The 24,140-nt window shown below is 56.4% G+C and overlaps 1 protein-coding gene across 3 annotated transcripts; it reads left to right on the top strand.

Moving 5' to 3' along the window:
- The first annotated feature begins 418 nt into the window (after positions 1–418).
- On the top strand, positions 419–23,785 carry FLOT2 (flotillin 2). Of its 3 annotated transcripts, XM_086762942.1 has the most exons (14): positions 419–566; positions 650–768; positions 1,231–1,354; positions 1,438–1,749; positions 11,486–11,567; positions 16,297–16,387; positions 20,647–20,770; positions 21,210–21,328; positions 21,770–21,883; positions 21,976–22,095; positions 22,525–22,739; positions 22,930–23,113; positions 23,256–23,405; positions 23,585–23,785. In XM_086762942.1, exons 1-14 carry the CDS (start codon positions 440–442, stop codon positions 23,621–23,623), a joined length of 1,920 nt encoding a protein of 639 aa, XP_086619068.1. In that variant the 5' UTR covers positions 419–439; the 3' UTR covers positions 23,624–23,785. The 3 variants fall into 3 exon arrangements, with proteins under 3 accessions (XP_086619068.1, XP_086619067.1, XP_086619066.1); XM_086762941.1 differs by lacking the exons at positions 419–566; positions 650–768; positions 1,231–1,354; positions 1,438–1,749; positions 16,297–16,387 and adding exons at positions 3,304–3,373; positions 14,370–14,460; XM_086762940.1 differs by lacking the exons at positions 419–566; positions 650–768; positions 1,231–1,354; positions 1,438–1,749 and adding an exon at positions 3,304–3,373.
- Positions 23,786–24,140: the final 355 nt, after the last annotated feature.

The following is a 24,140-nucleotide window of genomic DNA, read 5'->3' on the forward strand; positions in this document are numbered from 1 at the left end:
TCATGGAATCCACAGGATGGTTTGAGCTGGGATTTTTTTCTTTTTGTAGAGGTTGTCTCGTCCAAGCTCCTGGTAATGACCTTCAGGTCGCTCGGGGTTGAATATTGAGTAGGGATGTGAATATTTCAGTCAATCTTTCCAGGCATGGGGCATCTGCCACTGCTCTGGGTGGGAGGTGGGGTCCGGCCCTTGGGGTGCCAGCCTGTGCCCCCCGCGGGGCGTCCTGACCCACGGCCCGGCCTCTGCTCCAACCCGCGGCCGCGCGTTCCCCTTCGCCGCCGCCAAAAGCCTTCCCGGACCGGTAACCCCACGCTTCGCTTGCGAAAGCAGCGGCGCGGCCCCTCGCCCCCGTCCTTCCTCCCGCCCCCGGGGGAGGCGGGGGCCGGGGCGGGGCGCGACACGGAGGCGTTGCCGGTACCGGTACCGGTAGGGCGGCGGGATGGGGTGGGGGCTGCTGGGGGTCGGGCTGCTGCTGTCCCTCTACACCCTGCTCCGTTACGGGCTCCGCCGCGCCCCGCCGCCCCCCGCCCGCCCCGCGCTGCGCGGCCGCACCGCCATCGTTACCGGTGAGCGCCGGGCACGGCCTCGGGAGCGACAGCGGCTCCGGGCACGGCCCGGGCCCGGCGCTCACGGCTGCTCGGCCCCGCAGGGGGAAGCGGCGGCATCGGGGCGGCCACGGCGCTGGAGCTGGCGCGGGGCGGGGCCCGGGTCATCCTGGCCGCCCGCAGCGCCGCGCGGGGGGAGGCCGCCGCCCGCCGCATCCGCACGGTGAGCGCGGGGACACCTCTGGGTACCTCCCCGGGACACCCTCCTGGTGCACCCCTCCCAATACCTCCCCAAGAACCCCCCGTCGTATGGGCACCCCCAGGACACCCCCGTGGGTACCCCCAGGAGACCCCCATGGTTCACCCCCCGGGCACTGCGGGGATACCCCCAGGAAACCCTCCTGCCCCAGGACACCCAGGACCCCCGTGGGCATCCTCGGGAGACTCCCATGGCACACTCCCTCCTGGCACCCCAGGGGAACCCCAAAACACCCCAAAGGGACGCCTCCGGGCATCACATGGGCCCCCTCGGGAGACCCCTCCCCAGGGCACCCCCAATCCTGGGTACCCTGCACCCCGGCGTCTGGATGAGCACCCCCAGCCCAGGCACGGGGCACCCCTCCCCTCCATCCCGGACAGGGTGCCCCCCACCCCAGCCCTTCCACAGGCATCGCCGCGCCCGCAGGAGACGGGGAACGCGGAGGTGCGCTTCATGCCGCTGGACCTGGCCAGCCTGCGCTCGGTGCGAGCCTTCGCCAGCGCCTTCCTGCGCCAGGAGCCCCACCTGCACCTCCTCATCAACAACGCAGGTGAGCGCCGGGACCCCCGCCCGGTGCGTCCCCCCCACCCGCGCCGGGGCACCCGCTCTGGGCTGCCATTGTGTCTTTCACAGGGGTGAGCGCCGGGGGCACGACGGAGGACGGCTTCAGCCTCTCCTTCCAGGTGAACCACCTGGGCCATTTCCTGCTCACCCAGCTGCTGCTGCAGCGGCTGCGGGACAGCGCGCCCAGCCGCGTGGTCATCGTCGCCTCCAGCGCCCACTGCGCCGGCCGCCTGCGCCTCGACGCCTTGGGCCGGCCGCCCCCCGGGCCGTTCTCAGCCTTCCAGGACTACTGCGACAGCAAGCTGGCCAACGTGCTGCACGCCCGCGAGCTGGCCGCGCGCCTGCGGGGCACCCAGGTGACGTGCTACGCCGTGCACCCAGGTGGGGACCCACGCGCGGAGATGGGGGCGGCGGGATGGGGCGGGCTCACCGCCAGCATGTGCGTGGGGTGTTCTGTGCGCGGGGCGTTGTCCGTGCGGTGCGTGCTCTGCACGGAGCATCTCCGCACACAGGGCTGCCTTTGCACGGTGCAGGCTTTGCACAGAGAATTCTTGCACATGGAGCGTGCTCTTGCACGGAGTGTCCTTCGTGTGGCATCTCCTGTCACACATTTGCACCGTGCAACCTTTGCAGAATGTCCCTTTGCACAATGCACTATTTGCACAGTGCTCCCTTTCCATGAAGCATCCCTCCGCACGGTGTGTCCCTTTGCACGGTGTGCCCTTGCACGGAGCGTCCTTCTTGCACGGCACACCATGCGCCGTTGAGCCGCGCTGCAAGGCCACCTGCAGAGCCGCCCGTGCAAAGGCCGCCCCGGCGCCGCCGCTTCCATTTCTTGCGCCAGAGCAACTGGGACCTGGGGGTTGCAAAATGGCCGCTTGCCCTCGCCCCAGGGTTCGTCAACACGGAGCTGTTCCGCCACGCGCCGCTCTGGCTGAAGCCGCTCCTCCTGCCGCTGGCCTGGCTCTTCTTCCGCGACGCGGCCGAGGGCGCCCGCACCTCCCTGCACTGCGCCACGCATGAGGACATCGAGCGCTTCAGCGGCCGCTACTTTGCCGACTGCAGCCTACAGGAGCCGTGGCCACCGGCCCGCGATGACCGGCTGGCCCGGGCGCTCTGGGAGGCCAGCGAGAGGCTGGTGGGGCTGGGGGGGAGCCCCTGGGCGGCCCCCAGCGATGTGGGACAATAAAAGCGCGGTGCTGGAAGGGAGGAGGCCGGTGTGGAGCGTCCCGCCTGGGGACGGGCGTGGGACGGAGGCATCAGACGGTGCAGCCATGGGTTTTGGGAGGCAGTGGCCATGTTTGCAGGGTGGCCCTGTTGTTCCGCTGCATCGTGGCACCGCACAACTGGTGCACGAGGCCAGCGTGCAGCACGACGGCTGCTGCGCGCACACGCGCGTGCACGAGCGGCACGGTGCGTCGCACCTTACGCTTGCAGCAAAGCTGCCGCCCTGCCTTGCAAAGGCACAGACGCGCTGCGGGGCACACGCCCTGCCTTGCGCACCCACGGCACTGCACACACCCAACTTCGCACGCTCACGCTGCAGCGCCCCTGCGCACCCGTGGGCACGCTGCGGTGGTGCACGTGCAAACCCTGCAGTGCACGCCCTCGCCTTGCACACCCGCGCTGCAACGTACAGGCTCCCCCACCCTTGCACGCTCACGCTGCAGCGCGCACACCCCCACCCTTGCACGCTCACGCTGCAGCGCGCACACCCCCACGCTTGCACGCTCACGCCGCCGTGCACACTCGCGCATGCGCACAGACACGCGGCGCCCAACATGGCGGCGGCCCGGCCCCGACCTTCCCAACATGGCGGCGCCCACCGGTCACGCCCGCGACGTGCGAGGCGGTGGGGAGTGAGGGGGCGGGGGGGGGGGGCGTGGCGGCGCGGGGGGTTGTGGGTGGGAGCGGGGTGGCGGAGGGGCGGCTGCCGTGGGCGGCGCGGTGGGCACCATGGGCAACTGTCACACGGTGGGGCCCAACGAGGCGCTGGTGGTGTCAGGTACGGCCGGGGGGTCCCCGAGGGAATTAGGGGGAGGGGGCCTCGCTGGGAACTGGGGCGGTCGTGGCTGTGAGGGGACCCTCGGGGGTCCCTGCCGTGGGGTCTGGTGTTGGGGAGAGGGGTCCCTGTCCTCGGAGGGGGTTTGGGGACATTGGGGGGGGGGGGGTGCGATGGGAGGGGCTCTGGGGGGGGGGTGTCCCTGTCATGGAGGGGCTGTGGGGCACTGGGAGGGTCCCTGCCTTTGGAGGGGGGGGGGGAGCTGGGAGGTGGTGGGGAATGGGAGGCTCTGGCTGGTGGGGGGATGTGGGGTGTGTGTTTGGGGGTACCTGCTGCAGGGTGCCCTGTGATTTAGGGGGGTCCCCTGAAGGACCACTGGGGTGTTGTGGGGGGAGGTCCTTCCTTGAGGGGGATCTGGGGGGTGTCCCCATCATGAGGGGACCTTGCGGCGCTGTTTGGGGGGTGCTCTGGGGTGCTGTGGGTGGGCCCTGGGGTGCTGGGGGGGATGTCTCTGCCAAGTGGATGCCCTGGGGCGGTGGGCAGCTCCCTGCTGCGGGGATCCCGGGGGTGTCCACCTCTGGGGTGGGGTCCCCCGCGAGCGCAGAGAGCGGCGGGCGAGGTGGCGGTGCCACCAGCGCGCCCCGGTGCTGCCGCCGCCGCTTTGGGATGATGTGAGGCAGTGGCACCGGCGAGGCTGCCGGGCTCTGGGCCGCTGCCAGCCGCCCTTTGGGTGGGCTCACCAAGGAGCCGTCGCGTTCCTGGGGGGCAGCTTGGCTTTGCCGGGGAAGGGGAGCCGGGCGCCAGCATCCCGCTGCGGCAGAGTGGGATCTCATCCTTCGTATCCTTACGAGCGCGTCGCCCGGCCTCTCGGTGCCGTTGGCGCTCACCACATAGGTGTGATGTTATCGGCAGGCGAGCCGGTTGCTTGGTGCGGGGTTCCGCAAAACCAGCAGTGAAATCCCCGGTGTCTGATTCAACCCCGTAGCTGCTCCGATGCTCTGCCGAAGCTCCGGAGCGCACTTTGGCACGGACCAGGCAGCCCGCGGACTTAATTACCGTTAGGTGATGCGACGGCTCGCTGTGCGGGCTGGGTGCTCTGCCCTTTGTGGAAGGCTGGAGCTGTATACGAGGTAATAACCAAGTCAGAGACAGGTGTTTGTCACCTCCTGTGTCCTCAGTCGTGTTCCAGCCGTTCTGTCAGCGCTAGGCGAGTTTTGTGGCAGGCGCTGCCGTGCTCAGACCTAAACCCACCTGGGAGAAAAACGTGTGTGAACGTCAAGGGTGTGCTACGATCACGGGTCTGCCCTGCACGTGAAACGACGTTGTTATGTTTTTGGAGCCGAAGCCTCCAGTGCGCTGCGGCAGTTGCTTCTGGCAGGTCTGTGATCAGTTCATCTCTCGGATAACAGATCTGTTACGGGAATTGCTGAGGAGATGCCAGAAGCAGGCCGCAGTTTTCGAAACAAATATGCCTGCCGTGGCGGCTGTTTCTAAGGAGTTACAAACCGCACCCACCGGCTGCCTGGAGCAGCAGTATTTCTTGCAGCTTTCCTGGTCTTCGGCACATCTCCGCAGTTCCCAGCTGGGATCCAGAGCTGATGCTGCGCTTCCCTCTGAGGAGACCCCCGTCAAAACCAGTGCTGCCTGGTGAAATGCCGCGTCTGGTGGGAGGAACTGGGAAGCCGCACTCCAGGTGTGTCAGGATGCCCTTCCATCCTAAAAGCTTGATTTCGCTTCTGTTCAGCTCTGAAGTTTACACAACACAGCTTGGAGGATGAGCCAGCAGGAATTTGTGGCATGTGCTTGCAGTTCCAAGCGTTGTGCTTTCCCGGGAGCAGCGAGCCGAGGACGCTCCTCGACGTACAGCCGTGTTCTGGGAAGGGAGCGTAAGTCACGCCAGGCTCTGCGAGTCAGATTTGGGTTTGGTGCTGCTGCCAGACCTGGCTTTCCTCTGTCGCTGCCCAGCGTCGTCTGCAAACGCTTGCTGTCTCCTGAGAGCGTGGTCTCTGAGCTTCAGGGGCAGTCGGAGAGGGGGTGAGAGCTCTGCAGAGCCCCGCGGCTCCTCCACGCTTGCCCGCAGAGTGAATGCCAGAGCATTAGTGGGAAGCGTGTCACTACAAGCAGTTGTAGTTCCAGGAACTTGAGCTGCGTCTCTCCGGGGAAAAGCAGAGAGGACCTTGGGGGCCGGCATTTATTTGTGTGATATTAGGTTGGATTTGGGGAGGGAGGGGGAAGGGAAGAATAAACCAAAAGCAAATACTATTACAAGCAGGGCTTTGGCTTGCAGTCTTGAATTGTCATACAACTGTTATTTGAAAGACTTCACGTTGTGGGAAGGCACCTCCAAATCATGGAGCTAATTGAAAGTTTTCTTTATTGTAAATTTAGCCTGTGCCTCTTGAGGGAAGTTTAGTCACGTGCCTCCCCTGGCATGCGGGGCTTTTCTGAGGAGTGGTGTTCCTTCTTTTCACTTTCTTGTGAGACACTTGAGCTCCTCCAGCACTGAAGGAGCAGCCGGTCGTGCCTTGGGAACATCTGTGTGTGCAGGAGCTTTGTAGCCTTATTTGGGAAGCTGCTTCCTAGGCACGGGTCAGCTTTCCCGCTAGCACTTGCGTCCTTCCCATGTTGAGCAACACCCATCTCCTTCTAAGAAATTGGACTTGGTTAGCCAATCCATCCGTGAAATGTAGAGCCTGGGCTTTGTCAGAATGCTCCACAAAGCCCTACAGAGGTGATGACAGTCTCTCCAAAACGTGGGTCTAACTTTGCTGGAGGGTAGCGGTGCTGGGAGCCTCCCAGTGAGGTTTGGTGCAAGCTCTCGGGAGGCTTTGGAAGGTCCATCACTGAGTCCCCTCCAAGCGCAGCTGGAGCCGGATGAGTTTTCAGGGAGATACATGAAGTACCTGCTCATCCTGATGTCCGAATGTTCCCACTGGCTAAATAGGTAACGCTGGTTGAGTGCAGCTTTCGTGGCTGAGATCGATCTGCTAGTTTTGAAATACAGCGCTATAATATTTCTGCGGAGTCTCACAGTAAGGAGACGTAACTCACAAGAGCTGCGTTCATCTTACAGTTACCGTAAACAGTGTTGCCCGAATCTCTACAGTTGAAGCGTTTTCCTTCTGGCTGTCGAGGGCTGCAGGGTGGCACCACGCAGCAGTGGTCCAGCAGCTTCTAGGTGAGCACCCGGCGATACGTGACAGGGGAAGGCTGGCACAGCCCGCCGTGTTTCTGGGTCAGAGCAAACTGCTGTTTCAGCACACGTTCAGGGTGTGAAAGGAGGAAAGAAAGTCAGGGGACTTGCAGGCCAGTCAACCCAGCTTTAATTCCTCGGAGAATACCGAAACAAATACATTGCTGGTAAATGCCTGGAAGAAAACAACCAGCGTGAATTTGCTGAGTGTGAGCTGTGCCCGGCTGATCTGACTTCCCTCCCAGGTGAGTTAGCGCTCTCGGGGTTAAGGAGAAGCAGCAGATGTTGCACACCTTGTTACAGTCTTACGATTTCTCAGAGGTCAGCTTGAGAAATATGATCCAGCCCAGTGTCTCAAACTTCACTTTAGTGCAGCGCCCTTGGGGCTCCTTGATCTCTGTCAAAGCGAAAGGAGAGCTATCCGTTAATTCCAGTTTTGTGTCAACATTTCCTGCCGCACCCAGCAGCCAGGGGTAGTTAACCCTTCCGGAACCACTCTAAGCTCTCGCATCCTGTCACTGCATCTCTCTTGCTCCTGCAACAGGAACTGGTCATGATTTTGAGCCAGTGTGACGGTGCTGTTTTCATGGTGGTGTTTTCTTGGTACTTTGGTAAGCTGAAAACCTGAAATGAAGCCTTCCTGAGGCTCTGCAAGCCCTTCCTGCAAGGGGCAAACAGTCCACGGTGCAAGGAGGAATTATAGTTTCTCAGATACTGTAAAATGAATATGAAACTGCCTGGAAAACCATTGCAAGGGATCTGGACAGTGGCTCACTGTTCAGCTGAAAGGATTTATCAAGCCAGTTCCTTGTTTTGGCTTGGATAATGGAATGGAGAATGTGCTTATTGAATTTGCAGACAGTACTGAGCTGGGAATGGATTCGAGAGCTTTGAAGAGCTGGATTAGAATCAAAACGAACACCACAGATTGACCGAATGGTCTGAAAGAAATACGATGCAGTTCAGTAAGGAGACATGCAGAGAACCACACTTAGGTGAGAACAGCCGTTTCCATGAAAATGGAACGGGAGGAAAACAAAGTTTTGCTCTTGTCTGGATTTGTGCCTGTGGAGCCAGAATTCAGAACTGTTCCCCAGGGTGGAGATCGAGGTATTCTACCCCTCGTGCTGTGCAAGCCGTGCAGAAAACTTCTAGTGGCACTGATTGTCGTCTGCTGCTTTTAACTGAGTCTTCCAGAAACATTAGGTTCTTCATTTTGTTTAGCCAAAAATCTTTCCCTGCAGTCGGTTTCATGCTGCTTGTGATGCTCAGTGGTTGCTGTCCCGAGCACAGCATCGCAGCTTCTCTCAGGTTTGTAGCATGAGATTACCGCTGCTCAGTACAGCTGTTCACCGCTTGCACAAACGGCAATGGATGCTGCTCCTCTGACGTTTCCTTCTCAGCAGGTAGTTCCTCAGCTTTTTGCAGGTGGTGGGGCTCAAGGTTTCCCTTGTCAATACCTCCAAGACTTGTAAATTACTCTTCAGAAAGCACAGGAGGAGAAAGAGGTGGACAGAATGGGCTTGGGCTTTCCTTTTGGTTTCCAGGAGGAATTTTTGGATAGTGTCTGTAGTTTTGTGTGTGATTTATTGTGGTTTTAGCCTTCTCTGGGTTCTTGTTTACCAGATGAGTTAATGTGTGTGTTTAAACTCGCTCTGTAATATTGATACTCATAGCTTAAAATGAGTCACTTTGAAATAGACTACATCCAAAACAAGCTAGCCAGCACAATCTGCCTCCATCTGCTGTAGTGACCATCAAAGGGTTTTATGGATTCTACTCAGAACCCTGTATCTTTTAAAATTAATTTTTATTAACCTTGTACCACTTCTTCATGTGGACAAAGCCTAATTGATATGCAGAGTAGGGCTTAAGAACCCAGACACTGATTTTAGTCTAGACCCTGCTTTATTACGTGACTTTCTTTATGTGTGCCTTCGCCGCCTTCTCTCCGTAATGTCTTTTGTCAGTCACGGTTTTCAATTATCACTTTTTCCCTGGTCTTTCTGCGCTCACTTGCTAGCACCCCATGCCATTTCCCAGCACAGGGCCGTTTCTCTGACAAACCCAGCTTCCCTCTAACTGGACCGAGCTGTTTATTCCCAGCTTGGGCAGTGGGTCCTCGTGGAGGAGGAGACTCCAGCACCAGATTGCCCTGAACGGAAGCGTGAAGATGGCCGCTCTTTCTGTGCAGGTGAAGGCAGCAGTGTCTGCTCTGTTCTTGTGTCCAGCCTGCGACATTTTTTTGGAAGGAATACAGTTATCGAGTTATGGTAGCAGCCTGTTTACCGTGACCTGATTTCTGAAGCCTCACCGCTTCCTGCCAGAATACAAACTCATTGCCTCCTGTTACCTTGGGAGAGAGAACAGCACAGACCTTGTTCACAACCTCAAATAGTGCTGGCTTTGATGTTTTGAGCCCCGTGTCCCCGTAACTGCTGGGGCTCCTATTCTTCTTTGCGTGCCATCCATCAGGGCAGCAGCTTCCTGCATCTGCTGAGAGCTCCATTTATCTACAAACTCCCAAGCGATTAATCTCATTTCATTAAAACAGAAAAACAAAAGCCCAAACCAGATGATGTGCTTTCCCCTGGCTCTGGGAATTCTTACTTGAACATGGGACCCCTTCATTTGGGAGGAGGCCAAGCTGGATGGCAGCTTCCCAGCTATGAATCCTCCGTTTGTAGTGCGCCTGGCCGCCGTACACTGCCCCGGAAGAGGCACGGTGGATGTTTGTGGAAGCGATGGCCAAGTGGCTGTGAGAACAGTGGGCGTATTATAGCTGGAAAAGGCAATTTCTCTGCCAAATCTCATTGTGCAAGAGGGTTTATTCTTCAGACTTGCAAAGATTTCACTTTGTTGGTTCCTTTTTCGTTTGCTCGCTGAGACTTGGGAAAGAGGCTGCAGGCCTGCAATGGAAATGAGCGTTCAGCTCATCTGACTTGTGTTACCAGGACGGAGCTCTGCCGCGCTCAGACGTCCAGCTTGCGTGAAAGCAACCAGCTGGCATCCCGCTCCTCTTTAACGTGTTCGTTTTCCCTGTTTTTCTTATGCTTTGGACATTTTTTGACATACAAGCTAGCTTAGTAAACTGGGCAGTGCAGCAAATTAAACATCTGTGTGGAGAGGCGTATTCTTGTAACAACGGTGAGTTTAAGGTGCAGCGTTTTCTCAGAACATTATTCTGGAACAACTACCAGGGGTTCGGTAAAGACCACTGTGCAATAAAATACCTTTCGGTGTGGAGCTGCCTTTCCCAGCTGCCAGGAACACCTCCCTTCCTGTTCTTGGAAAACAAGGGCCTGGCTTAGGGGCTGAGCTAACCGGGCTGACGTCCTCCAGGAAATGTGAAAAGGCGTTGTGGTTAATACGCTCCAGGATATTGTATTGTCAGCTTCTGTGACTCCTTGCCTGGCTGAAGTAGCCTTCCAGCTACAGGAAGAAATTATCCAGAGGCTGTCTCGGAGGTGACGGGAGGAATATTCCTCTAGGTTGTGGAGCACGGGAGACCTGAAAAAGTATGTAACTCTGTCTCCCGTTTGTGTTTACTTCCTGCTGAAATTGGAGAGGGAAGAATTGTAGGTGGGACCCATCTGCTGGTTTATCACCCATTGCATGGAAGCCAGTGAAGCAGGCGGTATCTCTAGCTGATAGCGGAAGATGGCCAAAGGCTTGAGGATGGGGAGGAGGAGGATGGGAAGGACAGAACCCCCTCTTGCGGTCCAGAGTGCCCTGCCGATACGCTGGCCTGGCTGCGTGCTGCCTTTGCTTCTTCATTTTGACCTGTTGCAGCAAACTTCATCATCTTCATGTCTCTTGAAAGGGCCGTCTTCTGTAGCTGCCGACTGCTGGCTTCATAGTCCTCCCTTTCCCCTCCCACAGTGCGAAGCTCCCACAGTGTTACAGCCACGCTGCTTTCCCTGCATGCCTGCTCTTCCTCTGCGCTGGAGCTGTCTTGGCTGCGTAGATACGTCCCGCAGGGCTGAAGCTGTCTGTTGGTACAGCACTTGCCTTGCTGAGGCCCTGGAGCGCAGCTGGAATAAGTGTGATTATGGATAACAGACTAGGGAGGGACTGCTGGCTTGATCTGGCTGAGATCGGAGAGATGTCTGGCTGAGATCTGGCAGATCGGGACTCTGATCCGAGCTGGGGAGCTGCAGAGCTCCTCCCTTGCCAGGTATGAAACCTAGGGCTGGTCACTGGCAGGGTGCTCTCTTGGAAGGTAGAAGGCGTCTTATTCCTTGAATCAAAGATGTGAAAATCCAGACAGCATCTTCTGGCTTCACTAGGGTCAAATCTTAAATGTTTCAGAGGAGTTTGAGAGGCTGCCTTTCCATGACGGAACTGGTGCATCACAGTTGGAGATCCTGAAGCATGCGCTTACAACAGTTCTGTTTGCTAAAAATGCTTGAACTGCTTAACAAAACTACAATAAAATCCTGGGTTGAAATACATTTGCTTTCTGTGTATTATTGTTCATCATACTGAATTATTACAAACACTATTTTCCAGTTTTTTAAGGCGATTCTTAAAAAAGCGTACCTGTGGAAAATTGCCCTGTGAAGCCTGCGGAGGTGAGGAGAGCGTTGTGTTCCCCGGCGGCTGGCTGCGTTGCGGCCGACCGAAGGGTGTTCCAGGGCTGCAGTGGATCTTGGAAAGAGTTTTCTCTGTTCATTATTTATCAGCCACTGCAAGCGTGCTCGAATTCTTCTGGGTCACGTTGCAGAGCTTGGCTTGGCAGCACCCGTTGCTGTAACGCAGCCGAGGCGCAGTGCTTCCCCTGCCCCGAGGGGCTGGGGGAACCGATGACCCCCACCTTGGGATGCCCTTTTCTGGGTGGGCTTGTTGGGAAGGTGTCCTGCTCACGACTCAGTCTGCAACGCGCGTTATGTGTAATCTCTGTGCTTTCTGCTGTGCTGCAGGTGGCTGTTGTGGCTCTGATGTAAAGCAATATGTGTACGGAGGCTGGGCCTGGGCTTGGTGGTGCATTACTGACACCCAAAGGTAAGGACACCCCTGTTACTTGTGGGTTTTTGGAGTAGGAGTTAGGCAGAGCCATCCCCATGGGGCTGTCAGCAGTATCTTTAGGAACGCGGGACTGGGCACTGCGTATGAAATCATGGATGAGCATCAGCCCAGCCCGCTCCCTTTGGCTGTGACCAGCTCCTGGTCCTCCGAAGGACGGCTGCCTTGCGTACGGCGCTGCAGGCCGCTGGAAGGAGCAGCCTGTGCCCTCTGTCATGCCTTGAGGCACGGGGAATGCAGGGTCACTCACAATGGCACAGCTTCTGACTGTCCTCTGCTCCTGAGGGCTGAGGTTGTCCAGGGCCTTGCAGGAGGTAATCCCGTCAGTTCAGGCTTACCTGACAGTAAACGACGATGTACAAAACAAAATCGCAGGATGAGGAGAGTTCTGTGCTGACTATTTGCGTGGGGGCAGCTGGGTATCACAGTGCAAAAGCCAAAAAAGAAAAGAAATCCCATGCTTTCAGCTGAAGTACTTTTGAAATGGCCTCTCTGTCCACACCTCTTCTCAAACCCAAGGCAATCAGATTTTTTTTTTCTTTTTTTTATTTACAAAAACCCCACCAAGCTGAGGGGGCCGTAGCCTGCCTGGTCAGTGTGTTTCTCCCTGTGCTGGTGCAGTGAGTGCTGAGGAAGGTGAGAGCCCTGCTCTCCTCTGCTGTGGCGTTTGCAGCGCTCCACAGCTACGAGGCTTTTGCAGAAGTGCTGGGCAGCGGGGCCACCGGGCTGGCTCATCCGTGAGTTCGCAAGAGGAGCTGAGTTCTGCCCAGCATGGCCCTTACCCAGTAACAAACACGTTTGTGGCATGCAGTGGGCCAGTGTCCCCTCTTCCTCCTCAAACGATTTTTTTCTAAAGATGTGCTGACTGCTGTCACCTCGGGAGCAGACTGTGTTCCGATTTAAAACCGCGGGATTTCCTTTCTCTCCCTGTCCTCAGTTGTGGATTTTGCTTGCTGCTTCTTAGCACTCTGAACTAACATGCTGTGATAGTGCTGCTGTCCTGCTGATGTAGCTCGTCATCTTTAGGATCTGTGGGAATGTTACTCTCTCCTAACACCTCCCTCGTGCTCACTGGTGCAGGTTTCCTCCATCTGTGTAAAAAAAAATAACAGGGACAAAGGATAAGGACGTGACTTTTGGGTTTTTGCACCGAGTGACGGCCAGAGGTTGTCGTTAACCCTTGCCGCCTGATCTTGCCACCTCTTTTCCCTGTTCATGTGTTGCCACCAGCAGACAAAGCGAGCATGTTGCTGCCCTCGCTCTGCAGATGACACACCACCCTAGCTGCTCTTCACCTGGGCTCAGGCAGCTTCCCACCTTCGAAGGGGTCCTGGCTGCTGCTGGCAGCTGACTCACGACACCTCTCCGGTCCTGTCCCAGGCGGCTGGTGCTCGGGATTGCTATGAGAGCCTACCCTAGAGCTCCGGCTGCATGAAGAGGTCTCAGCTAACACCTGCTGCTTCATCCTGGCCTCTCAGCGATGCTCCTATGAGGTGGGAGGGGAAGGAAAGGCCCGGCTTACAGGCACGGTGCTTAGGAACTTCATTTAATCCAGACAAGCTTCATTCCCAAAATTTAGTGAGGCATCTCATTGGGAGAACTGTTGAAGAACTGTTGATTTGAACAAATGGTTTCTGCTACTTCTCTTGTTGTGTGAGAAGCCCGGAGAACGGCGCAGGACCTTGACCTGCCGCGCGCAGGAGATAACAGATACATTTGGGAGGCTGACTAATTGAGTTAAGCAAAGGCTGAGTCCAGAGCCAAGAGCTGCTCGCCAGGATAAGCTGTCATATGGCAGAGGTCTGTGCATTATTCAGCAAAGGGGGCTCAGACAGGACCGCCAGCACCCAAACAAATCTTTTGCTTTAAGATCTCTCCCCCTGGTTCACGCCATGGTATATGGGGCTTAATTCTCCTTTTGAGAACAGAGCCTTTCCCAGATACCATAAGCCGTGCCACAGATGGAGCCTGCTGCATTAACATGAAGAGAGAGGCACATTTCCTCCTCCTAAATTAGGACATCTTTTCTGGAACTGCCAGTGCTGAAAGCAAGAGAGACAGCAGCAATTGTGTCGCTCTCAGCGGCATCCCGCCAGGTAGCACTAACCTGGGAACAAAAGGAACAGTTAGAGCTGGCAGGGTGCTGGGCTCTTATCCTGCTGTAACCTTGAGGACTGGAAAAAAAAAAAAAAGAAGAAAAAATCCTATCCCTGTTTGACGGTCATAAATAAAAGCAGTGAGAGAGGCATCTCAGTCTTACGTGCCTCTGGGGGAACCAAATGGTGTTGTTCGGCTTTGCAGGACGGCGCTTGGAAGCACCTTCTCTCATCGATGCCGTAGCCGGGGTGTGTAGCCAGGTCCCTGGCATTTTCATTTTTCTGGCCTCTCTTAAATGTTGGCATAGAATCATCTAAATTATTACAAAAAGGAATTTTCTGTGCGTGAAGATGAGTCCAACAGAGAATTCCAGCTGACTCCAGGATGGCAGTCCGTAGGTCGGTTTCATCTGTGGTGCCTCACGGGACGCAGGGTGGAGACGAGCCCCCAGCCCGTTTATCCTCTTTAAAAGAAGCGGCTAAATGCTGTAAACTCCCCGCCGCGACGAGGGAAGCTGCTCCCTCTCAGCATTACGGAGCCCTGGAAGCAGGCAGTGGGAGAAAGGCAAACTGAACAGGGAAAAGCTGAAACCTGAAAGTCTCGTCTGTCCTTTGCAATGAGTGTCTCACTCTCTGATAACCGCTTTGTGTATTTGCTGTCCTACCCTTATTCCTCGCTGCTCAGACTGTCTTTGGAGGTTATGACCATCCTCTGTCGCTGTGAGAATATTGAGACGTCGGAGGGGGTCCCACTGTACGTAACAGGGGTTGCACAGGTAATAATCCGCCAGCTTCCTAACGTCCTGTCTGACTGTTTATCCCTCTGTTTTGAGCAGCAGCAGCAGCAGCAGCAGCAGCAGGATAACATAAAAACTAATGGTTTTCCTGATGGGACAGTTGAAATCTCAATACCCTCCTCTCCTTCCCCTTCTCTGGCGCTGACCCCGGGGCGCACTCCACAGTTTATAGGTAATGCAGACAGATGCATACTTGGCAAATTCCAAATTCAGCGTTGCTGTACTGACTCTTCCTGATAACGCTGCAGACATTTGCTCCAGCCGTAACCCTTTCCTCGGCGGCACTGTTTCCATCGTGTGCGTGGTGGAGAGCGGAAGGGCATCTGCTTTTGTGTGGAGCCACAAGCGGGCCAGGCCGTTTTCTGTACGGGATCTGGGGCAGGTGGGAAGGCAGGTTTTGTGCCGTTTCAAAAGGAAACCTGTACACGTATGGGGAAATTGGAACTGGCCCTGGCTCTGCAGTTTGGATGTGGGTTTCCACTCAGCCCTTCTTCCCCCACGTGGACACAGTGCCCATTTTGGATGTTGTCACGTTTGAAAGTACAGCATAGAGACCTCGGGTGAGTTGCAACACACAGGGCTGGCGTTTGCACTGAGCAGTTACAAACTGGTGTAACAGTAATTACCAAACATCCCTGTGCCTTGCTGGCTAGGAAGCAGCACGCTATTGAAATTAAATTCAGAGTATGAGGTCTTCAGAAGGCTAAAATGCCACGCTAGCTGATTAAAGCTGTGAACGCATACGGAAAAAAAATGCTTGTGTGCGTCCTGGACAGCGGGATCTGTTTTATCAGCTCCTGGTTTGCGTGCCAGTTTAATTAGGACAGTGGCCAAGGCAGGCATGAGCTTGCAGAGATACGTTTCGGCACTTTCAGCCAATCCTGGCGCGACTCGGCGTGCACGCAGCGGCGCAGTGCAGCCCCTTCATGGTTCAGATGTTTGACCTAATGTTTGCTGACACAAGCTCTCTGCCCTGTGGCTCCCTGTCCTGACTCCCAACGCCTTTCTGGCTTGTTATGGCTGACGAGAGCCAGGCTTTGCTTCCTGAAGCAAATCTACCGCGCCCAAGCACGTCTCTTGTTTTACCAAATCACGGCCTGCAGATCCCCTGGTCTGGCCAAAGTACTTTGAGCCCACCTTAGGTGATGGAGAGAGCTCCAGAGCTGCAGGACCTGTTCCTGGGTGCATACAGGCATGGCCCTGAAGAGCTGCAGACTCGCTTCTATCTGCTTTTGGGTCATGGGACACAGGAAAAATAGAGGGAGAGGTGAACTAGAGCAGGGGGCAGCTCTGTGTTAACACTGACCCCGCGAGGGCAAAGGCAGGGCTCCTTCTTGCAGCATCAGCACCAGGTTCTGCCAAGCGCCAGGGCTCCTGCGGAGATGGCAGCGCAGGGCGAGCGGGAGCATCCCAGGTCCATGCTGTGCTTTTAAACCAGTGACGCCAGCCAGCGAGAGCCCCGACGTTGGGCAGCGTGGCGCGGCAAGCCTCTGACAGAGGGCCCTTTGGGGTCCCAAAGCTGCTGGCTTCTGGGCACCTCGCTAGCCTGGCGGAAGGGAAAGGGTTATGGTATCATTTCTGGCTGCCAGCCTTTCTCTGCTGATAAATTGCCTTTAAGCGTTATCTGCAAATCTTATTTCTTGGCCAAAGTGACTTGTCTGTCTCCAGTCGCAGACATAGTCCTTCGGCTGTGCTCTGCGCCTGTCTAACATTACCTGTGATGAGTGCAGCAGGTGGCCCGGGGCAGGAGATGCAAGGGGAAGAGCTGAGTGTGTGTTACCTGGAAACGTGCAAATATTTTACGTTTTTTGGCAGGATTTCCCTAGAGATAATGACGTTACAGCCCAGGTGTGAGGACGTAGAGACGGCGGAGGGGGTAGCTTTAACTGTCACAGGTGTGGCACAGGTACAGTAACTCCAAACCATCATTTCAGGAATGCATGTCTCTAACTTCCATCTGGTTTTCCCCCTTAAGAGGTTGCTGTTGTCCAGGAACGGAAGCCAACTGCCCTGAAACAAATTTTTATACCAAACCGCACTGTCCTCGCTTCAAACACACTACAGCATGTCCCGTGTTGTGAAGGGCGTTGTGACCTCTCCTCCTCTCCCCAAAATCATTCCTCTTTTCCTGGCGTCTCATTTGTCCATGTGGCAAATGAGGTGTGTGTGGGTGACTTGATCTGTTTGTGAAACGCTGATGCGTGACCTTGCGGGACTGAGCCATTCGCTCCTGGGATTGTATCGAGCGTTATGTTGCTTTGGATTATTGTTATTAGCACGCGGGTTTTGTAATTCTTCACGGTGAGTTAAAGCTTAAAGAAAGAACTTAGTCCCTCCAGGCACTAGAATTTGTAAAATTTCTGACTTGAATTTTGGTTCTCTCAAGCCTTCTTCGTATGTGAAAACGAGCTCTTGCTGCTTTCGGTAGTACGCCTAAACACCTGCATTTCTTGGACTTGGAGGTCTGCTGTCCTGACACAGAGTCTGTCCTTGGGGCCAGGTCCTGCCTTGGTGAAGATGCTGGGAGGAAAACGTTGTTAGCTTTTGACAGAATTTGACTCCCCGAACAGGCAGCTGGATGCTTTGGTTTAAAATTGCTCCTGACAGCTCATTCTGAGCGCGTAAAACCGAGGTAGCCGTTCTCAGAGTGCTCACAAGGCCGCGGTCACCGTGTGTCCGAGGCGCGTCCAGGTCTGTTGTTGCAGGAGAGGTGACTGCCGCGTTCCCCGCGGTGAGCAGTGGAGCCGAGGGGAGCGCCGAGTGACGCGGTGATGCGACCAAAATCCCGCGTGCATCAAAAGGCTCCCCCCAGGGAAGGGCACCGTGGCTGCCGCAGCCCTCGTAAGACCAAGCGCTTGACAGATTTCACCCAGTGCTTTCCAGAGCAGCGGATTCCTCCCTGGATTCATTGGTTTGCTCTGAACTGACGTTGCGGAGGAGCTGCGTGCTGTCTCTGTGCGTAAGTGAGGATATGAACTCAGCCAGGAGCGGTTTCTGGATTGTCGCGCGTGGCAGAGGGGCTGGGCACAACTGTGACTCAACAGCAAATAATCTGTCGCCCTGCAGCTGTTGGGGGACATGGCTACGTGCAAGAGTGCCAGCGTGGGAGCTGGCTTCTTGGGCTCATCCTGGCTCTGGTTGGTGTGAACCAGCGTCCTTGTTTTCAGCTTTTCACTTCTTTGTGTCCATTCAGCTGCTAATGTGTCACATAACTGCAGTGGTCTTTGCATGGTTGGCAAAATGCATGCACCCCTGTCTCTCCTCACACATATTTCATGAATCTGTAGGCTTTTCCTTCTGTCTTTGGGCAAGGTATTTCTGTGAAGCCAGCGTTCCTTTTTGTCCTGGTTTTGGGATATCCTTCCATTGCCTGCAAAACGGTCTAGGCTGGGCAGCGTGTGGTAGCAGAAGGCTGGATCACCAGGTGCCTTGATTTAAAAACGCAGCTCCCGATTCATCTCGTTCATGCTATTCTCAATGTTCATTTTTTTCACTGTCAATTAATTTTAAAGCTTTAGGCTTGTGAGATGCAAGGAATTGCCAGGCAGAAAGCAGGCTTAAGGCCGCTGGGGACGTGCATGGCAGAGGTTGCCTCAATTTTGCAGAAGTACTTTTGAGGCAAACGTTTTTCTTTTAAGGGCTTGTGCAGAAAAAGAAAAAAGCAAACAAATTATTACTGGAGAAACACCTTTTAAAATGTTTGCTGTGATAATAGAAGTGCTTAATGTGCACAAGGATGCCGTTCTTTTTCTGAAGAGGGATGTCACGAGCACTCAGCAGTAGCCTCCTTCCTTGCTGGCTGTGTGTTTGGGATGCTGCTGCCTTAGACCGCGCTCGGCTTCGTACCCTTCCATACCATTTTTTGAGCCTCTAGCTAATTGGATTGTCTCTGCTCCCCACTTGCTGTGATTGCAGCTGGCTGGAGCTGGGTGCGGCAGTATCGATCCTTCAGACGGGATTGTTTTATGGAGGCTCTCTCATTTCTTGCCAGCCCAACTCCCTCTCCCATGCGAATGACATTTGAAGAAGCAGCGAGCGTCGCGGTGCCCTGCCTGAAATCCTGGGAACAAGCTGAGCGCAAATTGCTCCTCTCTGTTGTGTTTTGTGCAACCTTTGCTTTGTAGGTTGACGTCCATTTTGAGCAGATAGCCGGGCTCGTTGGGGCTGTGCAGGGTTTCCCAGCGTGGGCAGGCTGCTGGCTGGCTTTTTCACAGCGGCTGAATCATTCCTTGCTCCCGTTAAGGACCGCAGGGCCCCTCTTAACGAACATCCCGCTCCGTGCTCTGTCCTTTCCATCGCTTCCGAAGGGTGGGATTGTTTAGAGAGGTGGAATTGCTGGCAGATGCACGCCGTGAGCGTTGCCGCTGAGTCTAATTGGTTTTGCTTTTGGAAAAACCTCCCGTTTGCTGCGAGATGAGCCTTGTGCAGGGCCCACGCTCCCCGGTGCGGCTGCATGAGCAGCTCTCCCAGCTCCCGCTTGTGTAGAGAGTGCACGCTGCTGGCCCAGGGTGCCGGGACAAGAAACCAGGGTGCCCTGGCCCTGTAAAGAGCCCAGAGAAAGCAGAAGAGGATTGCCATGCTTGCCCGAGATTCATTTTGGCATTTTCACTGGGAGACCCAGCCTGAGGAGCAAAGGTGGAAAGTAGGCTCAGCTGAGGTTGATGTTTCTTCACATTCCTAGGAGTAGGGCGGTGGCAGCTGAGCCTTGGCCAGCTCGCTGCATCTAACACTGTCCACCTCCAGTCCCCTTAGAAGGTTAGGCTGCGGGATCATTTCGGAATCGTGAGCTATCAGACCAGGCTTTCTCAATAAATAGTTGTGTTGCTTTTGCCAGCAGTTCGACCCTGAAAAGCAGTCTTGTAGGTGGCAGGATGAGGTCTGTAGGCTGTGAACCCATCAAGAGCGTGCGCTGGGACCCTTGGAGGGCTCCTGTGCAGCACCTGAGGCTTTGGAGGTCTCTGAGCCAGGACCATGCTGGCATTGCAGGTAGCAGCGGGTCCAGCCAGGGCCCATGGGGCAGGACGCAGGGAGCCGCTGCTGTCTCGTGGGATGGGAGGCGCTGCCCAGCCCAGACGTCTCCATGAGAGGGTGCTGTGGGACCCGCTCAGCACCCAGAGGCACTGGTGTGGCCCTGCTCCCTTCTCTAGTGCTGCCAGACAGGCAGATGTCCCTGTGTCCAGGCTTTGCCTGAGCCCCCAGACTGGACCTGGCCATCAGGAGCTCTCACTGTGGTGGGGTGTAGCTCTGTAAGCGTGCACCTCCACTGCTTAATGTACCCGAGAGGGATTTTTAACCCAGCCTGCCTTTGAAAAGCAGCCCCATGACTGGCAGGATGATCCTAAGACCCTGGCTTGTCTGGATCTGGGGATGCTTTTACAGCTGGCTCTGACTGTGGGAGCTGAAAGCGGTGCTGGGCTGGCTGTGTCCCACCTCTGGGGATCGTTATAGACTGACCGTGTGGAGCAGGACAACCAGGCCGTGGCACATTGGGAGCTCCCGGCCACAAGCAGGACAAATCAGTGTGCTACGGCCATCTCATCTCACCTCTCCTTGCAGGGGAACACCGAATTGGAGCCCCTGTTCCCAAGCTGCTCCTTGGGCGTTTCAGACTCTTCCTTGTTCTCTGCCTTTCCTGTGTCAGAAAAATTAATTCTAGTGAAGGAGGAGGAAGAGAAAGGTAACAAAATGGCTTTTGGCCAGGGGTAGTTATAGAAAGCCCTCTCCTCCGAGGTCTGGTGTTGGTGCAGTGGCTGAGGGAGTTCAGGGTTCTTTAGTAGAACTTTCATCAGGTGGGACTTGTTAGGGACAGGCTCTGTCCCCACATCACCCAGTGGCTGCTGCTGTGGCCTAGATGGCTACAGGGAGCCCCTCTCCGTGCTGAGCTGCAGTCAGGGTTTGGAGAGGTGTCTGCCCCGGACGCTGACGCTGCTGTGTGTGGCCGCAGCAGGGCTTTCCCCAGCAGCAGTGAGTGGGGGCTCGCTGGCTGGTCTGGTGGCCTGGCCCCGCGTGGTGACAGCTCAGCGTGGTCCCTTGGCGCGTGGGTAGCACGTGGGCCTGGCAACCTGGTGGTGGTACTTCTGCTTCTGCTGCTGCTGCTGCTGTTGGGTGTCTGTCCCTCTTCGGGCAGGCGCCTTCAGTCCCTTCGGTTTTGTCTCCTGTCTCTAGGTGAAGATAATGACCGAGAAGGAGCTCCTGGCTGTGGCCTGTGAGCAGTTCTTGGGGAAGAACGTGCAGGATGTGAAGAACGTGGTCCTTCAGACGCTGGAGGGACATCTGCGCTCCATCCTAGGTGCGGAGGGGTTCGCGCTCTTGAAGGCATCTTGAGTAGCTTTCTCCCTTCTCTGCTGGCCAGTCCCACCAGTACTGCTGCCACCGCAGCAGCCACAACGGGTGCTTCCTCCGCTGCCTGCAGAGGTGGCATCTCAGGTTCTTCCTTTCCTACAGCAGCTCCTGCTGCGTGGCTGAGTGTTGCGATAAATGAGTTTTCAGTAAGAGATGTAGTTGCAGTAAGAGATGTCTGAGTCCCCACGGGTTACAGGTAGCACGTGTGCGTGGTGGTTGCGCTTGTGAGACTGAGTGGTGCACGCTGCAGGGTCCGTGCAGAGGATTACACCCTTGTGCCCAGACCTGAAGAGATGAGGGGCAATAGGGATGTTGCTGAGCTTAGACCCACACCATTGTGTGTTGCTTCTTCCAAATAAAATGCCTCTCCTTCCTTCCCTCTGCAGGTACCCTGACGGTGGAGCAGATTTACCAGGACAGGGATCAGTTTGCCAAGCTGGTGCGGGAGGTGGCAGCTCCTGACGTGGGCCGCATGGGTATCGAGATCCTGAGCTTTACCATCAAGGTAGGCGCAGACGCAGGGCACCGCGCTACGGGGCACCCAGCAGCGCTGCAGGAGCGGCACAACGGAGCCTGGCCCCGGCTCCTCTGCTGCGGCTGGCTGAAAGGCTCCGGCTGACAGCCTGCCCCAGCCCTGCGGGAGTTTCCATGACAGCCGCCGCAGCATGTCCTGTATCCAGGCAGCTAGGCAGAGAGCACCCGGTTGGCTCTGTAAACACGGCTCGTGGAGAGAGCGCGCTGATAACTGAGCCTCCAGGGAGTCGGAGGGAAGATGTCGGGAGAGCCCGCCTCTCCCTGTCATGCCTGTTTCTGTTTGGCAGCAGGCTGACGTGGCTCTTTCTGACCCCGCTCTAACCGCACAAACGGTTGCTCTGAGCTTCAACGGGAAGGGAACAAGATGGAGTCGCTCGTTTGAAGCGGTTGTGACTTATCTTCCCCTCTCCAGGATGTCTATGATAAAGTGGATTACCTGAGCTCCCTGGGAAAGACTCAGACTGCGGCTGTCCGAAGGGACGCAGACATCGGGGTGGCAGAAGCCGAGCGAGATGCTGGCATTCGAGTGAGTCCGAAGACGTGCTGGGCTTCCCCAAATCAGCCCATTTTGCTCCAGGTGCACACCCTGGAGCTCTGCTCTCTGTTTCCTCTCTGCAGGAGGCAGAGTGCAAGAAGGAAATGCTGGATGTCAAGTTCATGGCAGATACCAAAATAGCAGATTCCAGACGGGCTTTCGAATTGCAGAAAGCTGCCTTCAGTGAGGAGGTCAACATTAAGGTGAGAGGTACCTGACAGCCCACCACTGTTCTCTGGCTGGTTCCTGATGGTGGTGGTAGCTCTGAGACTGTCCAGCTTCCTCTTCCTGCATGTGTTAGGAGGGCTGGAGGTGGAGAACCCAGGTTTCTACGTCGCGGTGTGTGCTCCTTGCTCATGCCCTGTTTCCAACAGTTAGGGTGGACTAGGAGGAGGTGGAAGGATGGAGAGGGTCATCCAAGCTGAACCTGGAGCTGGCTGGGCTCAAGTGCTGTGGGAAGAGCACGTGGGGAAGGACAGCAAGTGCAGCTCTGAGGATAGGGATGTCACCTCTGGGTGGAGGTTTGGTCCAGAGCAGGAGCCATGTCTGTTTTCAGGGCCTGCCCAGGGTCCTTACGTCTGCACACAGGAGTTCACAGCTAAGACCCCTCTTCTCATCTCTCCTGTGTGCAGACTGCAGAGGCTCAGCTGGCCTACGAGCTCCAGAGCGCCCGGGAGCAGCAGAAGATCCGCCAGGAGGAAATTGAAATCGAGGTGGTGCAGCGCAAGAAGCAGATCGACGTCGAAGAGAAAGAGATCATCCGGATGGAGAAGGAGCTGATAGCCACTGTGAAGCGGCCGGCTGAGGCCGAAGCCTACCGTATCCAGCAGATCGCCGAGGGCGAGAAGTGAGTGAGGCCGTGGCCTGGTCCAGCCCTGAGCTCAGCTGCACGCTGCGGTGAGGTGGGAGCAAAGTGCAGCTGAAATCCAGCTCGTGGGCTCTCTGTGGGGCAGGCACATGGCTGACGGAGGGAGGGAAGCGGTGCTGGGTACGCTGTGGGGATCTGGGCTGCTGGAGGGCTGGGTTTCCATTTCTAGGGTGAAGCAAGTCCTCCTTGCTCAGGCGGAGGCAGAAAAGATCCGCAAGATAGGAGAAGCGGAGGCTTTTGTGATTGAGGCCATCGGGATGGCGGAGGCTGAGAGGATGAAGCTGAAGGCCGAAGCGCTCCAGCAGTATGGAGACGCTGCCCAGCTGGCTCTGGTGCTGGATGCGCTGCCGGAGGTGAGGAGGGAGCAGCTTTTCCCTGCTCCGGGCAGAGTTCCCAGGCTGGGCCAGGTCTCATGGGGCACAGAGTGGTCCCAGCAGGCTGGCAAGCAGCTCCTTGGCTCTCTGCTCATCCCGCCCTCCTTCCCTGCCTCCCCAGATCGCTGCCAAAGTGTCTGCTCCCCTCTCCAAAGTGGACGAGATCGTTATTCTCAGCGGGGAGGGCGGCAGCACGACGTCTGAGGTGAACCGTCTGCTGGCCGAGATCCCTGCCTCCGTGCGCGCCATCACCGGCGTGGATCTCACAAAGGTGAGCTGGGCACCGGCAACTGGCAAATCCTGTGGTTCTTAGGGCGCGGGGAGTTGCCTGAAAACTTTCAGGCTCCTAGGGAGCCTCTCCTTCCCCAGCCCTGCCCAGCTGCAGAGCGTGGGCAGCTCCCTGCCTCCCCCTCCTCCGGCCCTAACGGCTTCTCTCTTCCCCTCCTACAGATCCCCCTGATCCAAAAAGCCACTGGGGCGCAGGCGTGAGGCTGGCCACCCCAAAGCTAGTGAAGATCACTCCCTGTTATGCACTCAGACTTCAACTGCCTTCAACACGTGGGAATTCCTTTTATATCAAAGACGATTGGAGTTTCGTTTTTAAGCTCTGGTGCCTTATTTTGTAGGGCCAGAAAGATGCATGTCCAATCAGCTGCTTTTTTTTTTTATTACAAAGGGTGGGAGGGGATTTATTTTGTAATTAACTGTATATTGTATCAGGCTGGGGTTTGGATCCGATCCGCAGTTACGACTGGCAGCTCATCTGGTGTTGCAATCCCGGTGCCTTGCTGTTCTCTTTCCTTAGGCAGCCGCCCGCAGCTGGGAGCAGCGGCTCGGCGGGACGCGGAGCGTGGAGCTGTAGGAAAAGAGCAGCCAGGACCCACCTCCCCCGGGCTCCCTGCCCTCCCGCAGCCACTCTCCTGGGCGCTGCCCACCCCTGCCTCTGCCCACAAGCTGTTTTTGTGGCTGGCTTTCCCCGTCTGCGTGTCTCGCCCGCAGAGCCCCC

Source organism: Chlamydotis macqueenii, chromosome 19 (genome assembly GCF_036417535.1).
Source record: "Chlamydotis macqueenii isolate bChlMac1 chromosome 19, bChlMac1.mat, whole genome shotgun sequence".
NCBI classification, from domain to species: Eukaryota; Metazoa; Chordata; class Aves; order Otidiformes; family Otididae; genus Chlamydotis; species Chlamydotis macqueenii.